Here is a 12,710-nt window from a genome sequence, read left to right as displayed (position 1 = left end):
AATCACGTGATAATTTTATGTTTTAGATCTTCACAACACCCCTCCCTGATGTATTTTGTCCACAAACAAGTTTTGAAATTAGTATGGACCGTGAACTTTGGCCGGGACCCCCACCTCTCCCATTTATGAATACGTGATTTATGGAATGCCCTACACCTGTATGTATATCTTGAAAGACTTCCTATCTCAGAATTGCAAATTGATTGCTTATTTAGTTGCTTTGACGCTAATAACTATAAGAAGTTTATGACTCGAAATAACTGCACTACTTTGAAAGAAGGGAGTATCTTTGATTTTGGGGACGGACTTATAAACCCTACACTTCAGAACTGTTGACAACCATTATTAGTTAACAATTTGGCCAAATGATATTCAAACAAATGGGGTTCGGCAAAACGACATTCGGCCAAAATAGCCGAATACCTTTACGACATTGCAAAAATTAGGCTGTTACGTTGAGCATGGCATATCACTAAAATTTCAGATAACAACCCGGTGAAAATCGTTCTTGAAAACCATCAGATATGGTGCGCAGCGAGCCAAATGTTCAAAGTTAGGACGATCGGCTGACCCCTTCCCCAGAATTCTTAGCTATTAACAGGAAGCCATGGACCGCGTCGAATGAAGACGTCTACTAGATACTACAGTCGACTTAGTCTGAACGGAAGTAAAGAAGAGATCAGTGAATTTTAACTTTTGTTTTTATTATCATTGTTTCGTGTGTTCTTCGTTATAAAAATTTGTTATTTTTTCATTATTTGCCTCTTGTATAGCTTGTTTCTTACTCATGCTTAATGAAGCTGGTGGGCACAGTTCCGCACATTCGCAAAATTAAATTAACTTCTTCAACTATCACATGTGGTCCTTAAAACTAGAGAAATTTTATGTCGTTTTTTATATATGCTACATCGGTGAAAATGAACTCAAATACGATCGCATTATATTCAGAATCGTTCTTTCAAACTACATATGCTTGGAGCAAATCACAGCAATGGATTCCTGGAAGTGTTCCAACGTTGTATCAGAGGATACAAACAAATGTGTTATCCCAAAGACAAATTGTTGTACCTATCTACCAACTGAAACCTAAAAAGGTATTAGTAAGTAGCTGGTTTCGAATAAGTAGTAGGGAACGAATCTAATACTTCAAACGTCGTAATGGGTGTGACACCAATGCAGAGCGGGGCAAAAAACGACGACAGATTAATGTCAGTTAACGCCACAATTTATTTGTGACTGCTCCTTGAAATGCATGTCCAGTTGAACTACAGTTCCGTCATTGAATGCGTTGTTGATGTTTCCTTTGTACATTCCTGTTGTCACGTCCTTTGCCGCGAACATTGCCTTCGACAGCCTGTAGTTCAATCCGTCGCTCAGCTCTACCTCTCTTTCCCATAGAGGTTTCATTTCTTCAAGTGCGTTCTATGAGAAGGAATACAATGTTATTGTTGCAATAGTAAGCATAATAAATTAGCAACAGAATTACCCTTGCATGATCTACATCATGTTCTGACAAATCTGCTCCCATCAGCTCTTCCTCTGGAGTTAATCGCACTCGAACGAATTTGTTCAATACCCACAGCAAGGTCCATGTTCCGAGTAGTCCCCACACAAGAATAGTAGCCATTTCTGCCAACTGCGAAACAAGCAGACTGTATCCTCCTCCCATAAGCAGTCCCGATCTTCCTCCAGTAGTAGACAGAGGTTCTGGATTCATGGCAAACAGGCCAATAGAGATCAAAGCTAGAAAATAGAAGGAAAAATGTAAAAACTCATCATCATCTCGATATGTTAGTTTCATTTTGTACTTACACCAGGCACCTCCAACTCCGTGGACGGTACACGCGTACAGAGGATCATCAATTTTGAATTTGTCCATCAGCTTCATGCTCAGCAAACACATCAATGATCCGATTGCTCCAATAAGTACAGCTGACCACGATTCAAACAGGTAGCATCCTCCAGTTACGGATACGAGTGAAGCAAGAACTCCGTTCATAATTTGGAAAGGTTGAGCCTTGCCTTTGTTTTCAATCAAAGAGTAACTGTGGACAACATTTTTATATAGCATGCAATTTCAAATCCAGAATTTACATTTGTAACTTACCTGCAAGCTACCACTCCACCTCCCATCGATCCCAACATTGTCATAACGGCTGCACGAATCGTGTAACCCCATCGACCACGGCTGAGTCCAAAGCTGCTGGCCGTGTTGAAGGAAAGCCACGCCCACCAAAGAATGAACAGGCCCAAGAAAGCAATCAACACATTTCCCATCGGAAGATGACGGCTTCCCTTATCGAATCGACCAATACGTGGTCCGAGGAATACTGCGGCTGCGAACGAGCATACACCTCCTAACATGTGCACTGGACCGCCTCCGGCAATGTCTACAGCACCCAAGACGCTGAGGAATCCGTTCTCACGCCATACCCAACCAGCGCAGAAGGCGTACATTATCGAATTGAAGAAGGCGAAGAAGCAGTATGCCCGGAAGTTGAACCTGAAATACATTTTGGAATGGCACTTTTAGTTCCTTGTGGTTTATCGTCTTTATGTGAAACTGGCATATTAGTGATAAGGATTTGAATTGTTCAAGTTATTTTAATGGATAAACTGGATGGTTATCCATCCGCTCGATACAGTTAATCTTTCTTAAGGTGAAGAAGAATCCCACAAATCTTCAAGAGTATGCAACTGAAGAATCAAACAGCGCTCTAAACTGAAAATTCAATCCATCAGTCACCATCAATGCCTTATCAATCGATCCCATTTTTGGCGGTAATTCAATTAATTAAGTTTAACATAAATCGAAAGGAGATCCGACGTGGTTTCATTTGTCGATGAAAATTTAGCTCTGAGGATCAACTTTTCTCTACAAATTATGGAATATGTTCAGTTGCGGTTCTAGTGAACAAAGTTTTACGTTTGTTAATCTCAAACAAATGTGATGGATTCAATTATAACAGGAATGATAACATTTTCAATATTCGTATCAGTGCTATGTAACATTATGGGGCCCAGATAGCCGTAGCGGTAAACGCGCAGCTATTCAGCAAGACCATGCTGAGGGTCGTGGATTCGAATCCCACCGGTCGAGGATCTTTTCGGGTTGGAAATTTTCTCGACTTTCGAGGGCATAGAGTATCTTCGTACCTGCCACACGATATACGCATGCAAAAATGGTCATTGGCACAGTAAGCTCTCAGTTAATAACCGTGGAAGTGCTCATAAGAACACTAAGCTGAGAAGCAGGCTTTGTCCCAGTGGGGACGTAATGCCAGAAAGAAGAAGAAGAAGAAGCTATGTTACATAATTTTTAAGTTTTGAAATAAATAAAAAAAATCTTTAGTTCAACAAAACAATATTAAAAGTGTTCATGCATCAGTTCACACGAACAAGAGCAAACAAACTAGAATAGAATTGATGAAATTTCATAACTCCACACATGAGTTAAACAAAAGTTGGATTATTCCTAGATTATTTTTTTTAAAAGCAACTCGTAGTTTAACAATATTAATCACATGTACTTTTGTTTGGCAAACTGAAATCTTTTAGTTTAGTTTAAATATATTTATATCGTCTGTCTAGAACAATTGATATGGTCAATTGACGTGCGATAAGTTCCTTTCAGGGACCCAGATAGCCGTAGCGGTAAACGCGCAGCTGTTCAGCAAGACCAAGCTGAGGGTCGTGGGTTCGAATCCCACCAGTCGAGGATCTTTTCGGGTTGGAAATTTTCTCGACTTCCCAGGGTATAGAGTATCTTCGTACCTGCCACACGATATACGCATGCGAAAATGGTCATTGGCATAGTAAGCTCTCAGTTAATAACTGTGGAAGTGCTCATAAGAACACTAAGCTGAGAAGCAGGCTCTGTCCCAGTAGGGACGTGACGCCAGAAAGAAGAAGAAGAAGTTCCTTTCAAGAGCTTATGAAGAACAGGTTAGCATCAAGAAAAGTATTTGAAAGTCTACCATATTGAAATTTGAATAGCAGAAAGATGTTTCTACTGCTAGGTGAAGTTATAACAAATGTCTCTGGTGAGTTTGTCAAATCTAAATAAAATGTTTACCATGAGTTGAAAAAAAGTAGTAGAATGCGTCGTGTTCCAGTAGTGGATCAACTGATGCAAGCAGTATTTTAAATAGATGTATAAAAATGAGGAAATGTCCCAGAGATGTTCTTAGTGCTTCATTCAAAAGTGGCTCAAGCGAATTTATGCTCAAAAATTAGTTTATCATTTTGTTTTTATGTTTTCCTCGTAGTAGAGGTTGAACTCTTTTGATTGACGCCAAATTATCTTTTTAGGACTTTTCATTATTATGATATGATTTTTTTGCGTAGGTAATTTACTAGTGGAACCCTATGGCCTCCACTTTTGTACGCATAAAGCTTTTTGACGACATCTTATACAGAATCTTTGCACATACAATCATCACGTAACACAAAAGGTGATTTCGTTATATGTACCTTCTGGTTGTCTGGGTTGTTAATACATGTGCATCGGCCTTCCTCCAATTGGAAAGTGTACTAAAGTAAATCAATTATTGTAGTGGATGGAATGAAGTGAAATATACATTAAACTTCATCTAGTGCACTTAACTTTCCATCGTTCATGTACACTTAAACATTATCTTGTGTAAAATGAAAACATTAACACAAATTCGCAAACTGTTATTGATTTTGGACTTCGGAGTACACATTTCTGCATAGTTATTTTATTTAGTTCAATAAAATAACAAATTTTGCTCAAATTCAGCTTGAAATAATGTAGGCTTCGTAGCCGTGCGGATAGTGTTACCAAGTGTTTAGCCGCATCGAGTCAAGGAGTGTGGGTTTGATTCCCGCTTCAGTCTGGAAAACTTCAATTCAGAAACGTACAAGACACCCTTATCCGAAATTATCCGAACAGCAAAATATGCGAAAGATGATCTCACATTAAAAACAATAAAAAAACCAATGTTAACACAAAATAGAATTTAGAATAATTTCGAAATAATTGCTTCTTGTTGAGATAGGCAAATTTAAATATTTCGAAGACGTTTTTCCTGAGGGCAGCTGGTCATATAAGCGATATTTTTTCCCTAAAATTCAAAATATATGAATCCAAATGTCCTATTATTAGTTGAAGTAACCTACAGGTCATTGGATTCAAGTAATGCTGGAGAAAGAAAATAATATTGTTCAAATACAGTGAATTCCATGGAAATCTCTTTCCCGCCATAAAGCTCGAAAAATGGCTCTTTCTATGACAACTCAACACATTTGGCTTGATTTTTCAATGTATTAAACCATGCAAGAATAATGAATTTATTCTGCTTCATTGCATCGAGCTAATGTCTAGAAAATGTTATATATTTTTTATTTATACTACTAAGCAGCGAAAAATCATCTTTTGTTATAAAAAATATACCTTAGCAACAAAATCCATCATACACTAGTGTGGTGGTTATAAATTTATTGATTTGAGGATATTTAATTCGTTGAAAACACCAACATGCACTATGGGCGGTTTCCATACAGACTGGCGGCCAAAAATATTTTTTTCCATCTGTGTTGTATTTATGAGTTTTGTGGTACAAATTTGATGTTTTATTTTCAAAAACACGTTTTCGAGACTAACTTTTGAATAGAGCCTATAGCAAAATAAGTATTGTTACTATTGATGAATATAAGCCATTTATGCGATTAACGTCGTGCAAACTATTATAAATGTTAGAACTTACATAGAAATGATGATATGAATAATTTAGCGATATTCAGTTATTCTCTGAATTTTTTTTAGCTGTTTTATATAGAAAATGGTTAAAATTATTGGAAAAATTCAATAAGCGATAAATTAAAAAAGTGCCAATTTGTGCAACTAAATTCTCTACGATCCTTTAATTTACATCTCAAAGTACCCTTGAAAATAAATTTTAGCCTGGGACAACTTGGGATAAAAAAGTATGGGATGTGTAAAGGTTCGATATAAAATCAAATATATTTTTTTCAGTGCACACCCCGCATTTTCCGACCTAAAGCATGAATTTTTATTTCATTTTTTTTTCTTAGATAGCTTTCGGACAGTGTATAAAGATCTGTATAAAACATCACGATTATGCAGTATATTATATTCAATGTGTACCTTGTGTTTGCACTGAATTTTTCATTTTTCTTAAAAACTCTTACTTTGACATACTGTGTCATTTAAAATATAAAATATCTTGCCCTGATGGTGTTTACTATGGAATGATGTACAAGAAAAACCTATCAGAACAAGTCCTTTTTTCGATTATTGGCCACCTGATTGCCCATAGTGACATGTGGTAGTTACATGCTAGAGCACCTAAGCTGAAGTTATTAGTGATTTATAGAGTATTATAGAGCTTATGTGTTTTATAATAATAGTATAATAGCCCTATAAGCCCAAAAATGCGAATTAGCATCCTAGTGGTTACTTGGGCAGACGTCCCACTTTCCGCACTGTGTCATATGTCCCACGCTAAAAAGTGTCCCCCATTTCACTCAAAGCATTAAAATGTCCTTATTTTTTATAGAAGTTTAAACGACGGCCATCGTTCTCAAAATGTCTTTTGAAAATCACCATTAAATTAAAACAGTCATAAAAAAAAACAAAAAATGAAATATTGTGGATTCGAATTTATGTGAATGTGGTGAATCTTATGAAAACGTTGATCATATTGTACTTCAATGTTCTAGGTTCATTTTACCAAGGAATAAATTATTTAATAGTATGGCCATAGCCATCCAACTCCTGTATCTATTCGGGATATACTTAAACTCTTATTTAGTTGTTTGAATGAAATCACATATTTGCTTTGATACTCGTGCTTAGTGTGTTTTTAATTTGCATACATGAAGATGGATTCATTTTTGGAAGTCCCCCTCCCTCATCCTGTTTTGGAAATCACCTCATACTTTAGATAACTTGGATTCATGTTGCAGTTTGTGGCTTTGCTATGGTATATCTTTGTCGTATGAGCCTTTAATTTTAAGTTATCTTTTTATTTTGTAACGTTATAATATTTAATATATTATGAAAAGATGAAATGGTTTTGAGCCTCTTTGAGAAAGATTTCGAAAGGAAATCACTCAAAGGGGTATTTCCCTCTTCAATTTTTTTGTTAAAATAAATAAATAAATAAGTTGTTCAAAAAAGAACACTTTTAATGTATGTATACTTGGCAAGAGCCTAATAGTTGACTTAGAAACAGAGTTTATAATTAGTAGTGCAATCTAGAAACCAACTTAAACAAAATCTTTCGTAAAATGGATCGTTTTATCAATAGAAAATATTTTGGGATGATATTAAAAAAACATAAGTTTCAGATATTTTGCAAAAAAAAAAAGAATCATTACGTCACATTAATGTTCGTTTTTAACTGTTATAAAATTTTCTGAGAATCCTGCTCATCATACTGTAAACATCTTTCTCAGATTTCTGTAACAGTTTTGCTTAGAGCTGTGTTATGAATAGAATTCCTTCAGAACCACACTCATGATGCTTTCAAAATACTGTCCAGTGGGTTTTGATAATACATCTAACAGATCTGTCTGAAATGAATATGATTTGTGTAAGAGCCATGCTCTGAATTCTGTAATAATTATTTCCCGGTGTCTGTGATAATTTATCCTAAGATTCTTTGGAATTCTAGAAACTTAGTATATCGTTCATGGAAACAAGTAAATTAAAAGGAACCATGAAATACCATAAAATAATAGTTACCAAAATGAAAATTTAGCTTCGAATTGAAAAACTGATGCTGTGCACAGCCTTTCTTATTTCAGATACAAAAGAAGTATTAACGTGTAAGTTTTTCTGTTGTATGAAAACCATCGATGAGGGTGACGATGAGTCAAAGCATAGTATTAAATATCTCAGCAAATATTTTCGATATTGATGTATAATTTCATTGGTGTATTCTTTGCAGATTTCAAAAGCTACCAACAAAAAATTAGAACTCTGGGACAAGTAGGTAATTGAAAAAAGAAATCTTCGGAAATAAAGCCTTTTCATAACGCTTTTTCAAATTGCCCGTTTTAGGGTATAACAGAGCATCAAACTTTTAATAGGTTCAACACTATTTTCAAATGTTATATTAAGATCCATAATGTTCATTCTTATTGGAAGATTTTGTGTTCGCTTTGTTTTTTTTATGTGGACCAATTCAAGTTTCTTTAAGCTTATGTCACCCCCTCGATGGGGTGAGAATTCATGGGATCAATTTTCATTCTTTTATAGATCAGTACAAAAACACGAATTTCAAATATTTTCTCAACATCTGCAAACGCATTGTCCATGAACGTATTCCCATACTGGAATGAATATTTCAAGTTAAACTATGGAAGTTGTCCAACAATCAACAAGGACAAACGCGTTGTTTAACCATTCTCACCCCCGCCGAAGGTACTTAAAACTTGTATTGCTCATGATTTATATTGTGTTTCGTTTCCGAATGTTCATGGTTTGGTCTAAAAGTATTGAACAATAGATATCGATGACTTAATATTATCAAATCATCTAGATACCCAAATCTGTAGCTCAATTGGTAACCGTTAAAACTATCTCGCTGCTTTACCACATATTTTCTACTATAGAACAGTGCTATGTGTGCACGTTTTCAACGATCACTATTATTTTATCGATATGAAGCAAAACACATGTGATTGTTTTACCATTTTTTTCCATATCTCAAGGAATCATATTCGTAGGAATCCGCCAATTGAAACACCACACAACTCAAAACTTTAAAACAGTCAGTAGTTTTTTTTTCTTTTTAATATACCACTGAAACAAAGCATAAGGGAGCCAAAATACCCAATCTCAGGATTCTATTACGAAATGATCCTAGATCATACGGGATTCGAACCCAGACACCTTCATCGTAGTTTGGGTCAAAATTTACAACTGGTGAAAAAATAGTGTCAAAAGCTCACCATCCAAAACAAATCTTATCACTTTTGTTTTTGTTAATGTTTAACTGAATTGAAAAACATGTAAAGATCGTTGCTAATCTTCGTTCATTGTTCGTGAATATTTTTTTTTGTGGCAGAAAAAAAAAAGTTTTCGATTGAGGATTATGTATCATTGGATGTATTAATTGTGTATGTATAGAAAATAGATATTCTCATAAGACTATTACATGAAATTTTGGGAATCAAGAGAGAAAGCTTCAAACCACTTGCGAATCTCATGAGTGTTATTTTTTTCCATTTATCCATACATAATTTTAAAAGAACACTTTGTCATGTATATCACGTGTCAAAGAAAGGATTCACTAAACTCACAGTTTGATTTTTCGAGAGTGTTTAAATATAGAAAACGTGAAAATTTTATCGATAAGTCGCCAAATGAAAGATAGCAATCGCTTGTTTAGCTTGAGGCAATCTTCGGAGCACATTGCGGCAGCTTCGAATCAAACGCGGTAGTCACTTCACCGGAAACCTGTTCATAGTGGGCACTTCAAACTCACCGTTCAGCCATTCCACCGCTGGCAATGGTTGTGGAAGATGACGAAAATGAAATTTCGTACATGAACGCAGTCATCACACCACCCATCAGGGGGTCAGTTTTTGCAACATCCACGAAGAAATCTCCCCAGCCAAACAAAAAGTTGGAGTAAGCACTTCTTCCGTAGGCCAAACCGAAACCAACTAGCCAAAACGCAAAACCACCAATAGCTGTGTCCACTGTATTCTTCATCATCATGTTAACACTGTTACGAACTCCTACTGTTCCGGCGTTGACGAGGGCAAATCCAGTTTGCATAGTGATAAGGATTAACGAATGCGTAACGATATACGCTGCGTCTGCGATTGTTACATCGTATTGCGCAGGAATATGCACTGTAGAGTTCACTGTCATGTAATCGATCAGGATTACAGGTGCTTCTGTGGCGTTAGCCATTTTTGCTTCGTTCTTCTTATCACTTGTTCACACACTAAGGACGATTCGCAGCTGGAATATCCTCTTCACGAGCCAACTACGAGAAGTATTCTGACTAACTGCCCTCAGTTGTCGAAATATTTAAATATTTGCCACGCATGTATGGGAGGCGTGATTTTGTCACTCTGAAATATATGATAATTGTATTAAATAGACTCTGCTACGATGTTGGGCCTCTCCTGCGATCAGATGAAGTTGATAGATCACGATTATCGTTTTTTCTGGTTTCAATGAGAAGAAATCGTTGCATAGAAACACTCACATGTCATGGAAGTTCGCGGCAGGCAGTTTTAGCAAGCATTTAGGCACATCGTACACCGTGGGCGTGTATAGCATGAAATCACCTATCTTTTCGGTAATCACCGGAATTCGCTTTCTGGTCCATGTGCAATGCTTATTTCTAGCGTATTTCATTCAATGATGATAATGATTATAATGACGTGCAAAAATGGAAAACTGGTTGGCAACTACATATGAGAGAAATTTGATCAACGTTGTTAGTATCATATACACAGCATATGTGTGCAAGTATTTGCTGGTTTTGCAAGTTGCCTTTAAAATTCACAATGCATACATCAAACTGCCCTCATTCTTCCTGACCGGTAAAATGTGTGTTTTGGTACACTGAAACCATATTTGATGTGCCTTTCTCGATTTGAACACATTTCGATATGTATCTGAAGAATTATTACTAGCTGCGATTCATCTTCTTTCAGTGGCATTTAAAATACGTGATTCATTTACTGACACAGTAAAGTACAATGAATAAAATACAATACTTTCAGATTTAGATTAAACAAAGCTATGTACAACTGCTTTGTATACAAATTTGGAATTTTAGGAAAGAATGTACTAATTCTTTACATAAATTTGAACAAAAATTTGAATCTTTCAAATAAGTAGATGAAAAACCGAATTTAGTACTATACCATTTAATTCAACTAGAGTTTGTATCCTTTTTCAAATACGCGTATTTCGACCTCAACTGTAAGCCCGTCTTCAGTGTCGTGTACTAGACTCGAGGACTATTTAGAGGTATTCCACTAAACAGCTCAAAGAATTATTATCATTTGAATCTTTTGGCAAAATTTTAGACGTACAGTTCTTCTCTTTTCTTCCTTCTTTCTGGCGTTACCAACTACCCGACTAGAACCACATAACAAGATAATAACACATTCCTATCAGTAGCAGTTAAAAATAACATAAGTTGATATAATTTTATTATCATTATGGCTTTGTTCTAAACTTGTTATATTTTTTTGTAACACGTTTATAACAACATTTGTTATATTTTCGACATCGCATTTATAAGTTTGTTGCAAATACCATCCGATATCATAAACAGTAACATAGTTTGTAATAATTTTGTTATTTTGTAACATCCTCACAACACATTCTGTGATAATTTTGTTATAATTATAATAGGGTTTGTTATATATTAGTTATATATTAGTTTTATTTAGTGCAAATTTTGAGAGAATTTGTGTTATTTTAACTACTAACGGTACATGGTTTATAACAACTGGTGATATAAAAAAATCATATCAGGGGAACACAATCTGTTATAATCTTGTTTCTTCCGTCTGGTCGGGTAGCACAGAGTCCGCTTCTCAGTTTAGTGTTCTTGTGAGCACTCATTACCATGATTGCATTTGTGTATTTCGTTACTCTTTGTTTTAAAGATTTGAAAAAATACAATCAGAAAAGATCCTCGGCCGACAGGATTCGAACCCACGACACTTAGTATGGTCATGCTGAATAGACGCGCGTTTATAACTACAGCTATCTGGACTCCACCATTTGAATCCTGTGTTAGTCAATTTGTCTTGAACGAAGGCTAAGACAATGCAAACTATGATGCAAGTTTTACACATATTGCACATCTTTTCAACTCTTATCAAGCATTTAGCGCCATTAGTGTCATTGTGCATGCCACACGAAGCGGGATATGCATAAACTACACATGGGTGTAGAAGCACGGCCACCTTCAAAATCATGGACAGCACAAATGGGTGTAAACTGCCAAAATTTTACTGAAGGTATAATTATTCTCATAGAAGGGAGACTAAGTAAACTTAATCCCACCCTGTTTTCTTGAAAAGGTCAAGAAATTGATAAGATGGTATATTGATAATTTGATACATTAACTAAGGATCGCACAAAAATTTAAAATTCTGTGATTTGCTGTAAACCCTACTATGCTTCACATTATAGATCAAATTGTGGCATATTATAGATCAGTGTGCAAATACAACATTTTTTGACTTAAATAAGTTAACAAAGCGTCACATCTTATAGCGAAGAATAGCAAAACTAGCACTGGAAATAAATATACGCTTTTCAGATAGTTTACACTTATAGGAAACCTCATTTTGTCCATTTGGTCAAGATTTTTGTCCATGCTTTCTAACAATTCACAGTGGTACCGCCCATAGGTCATAAATCAAAAAACAAAATGTCTTGTATGTCACTCCTTTACCTTTTCATGGATCAATTATGATCTCAAGATTGTAAAAACATAAACATTAATGGCATTCCTGTATAATATTCATAGTAGGGCTATGAATGATGGAGTGTTTTTTGCTTGTGTTAAAAATACGTTGAAAATTGAGTGAACCAAAATCAATTGATTTTTCAATCAGTTAAGATTACAGAACCTTAGTACAGATGTATATCTATCACTTCCAATACATTTTTATTACATTTTACGTTTTTGAATATGTTCTTAATCACATTTAATCAAACTTCTGCCATCACA

The 12,710-nt window shown here is 35.4% G+C and overlaps 1 protein-coding gene across 1 annotated transcript; it reads right to left on the bottom strand.

The window, feature by feature from the left end:
- Nucleotides 1-682: 682 nt before the first annotated feature.
- LOC5569114 (putative ammonium transporter 2) lies at nt 683-10,018 on the bottom strand. Its single transcript, XM_001652663.2, has 5 exons — nt 9,480-10,018; nt 2,108-2,503; nt 1,813-2,045; nt 1,487-1,743; nt 683-1,422 (listed from the first exon to the last, which is right to left on the bottom strand). The coding sequence occupies exons 1-5, from the start codon at nt 9,911-9,913 to the stop codon at nt 1,210-1,212; spliced, it is 1,533 nt and encodes a 510-aa protein (XP_001652713.1). The 5' UTR covers nt 9,914-10,018; the 3' UTR covers nt 683-1,209.
- Nucleotides 10,019-12,710: the final 2,692 nt, after the last annotated feature.

The sequence above is a fragment of the Aedes aegypti genome, chromosome 2, assembly GCF_002204515.2.
Source record: "Aedes aegypti strain LVP_AGWG chromosome 2, AaegL5.0 Primary Assembly, whole genome shotgun sequence".
Classification (NCBI taxonomy): domain Eukaryota; kingdom Metazoa; phylum Arthropoda; class Insecta; order Diptera; family Culicidae; genus Aedes; species Aedes aegypti.
Note: the sequence above shows the minus strand (reverse complement) of the source record. Positions and strands in the feature narration are given on the sequence as shown.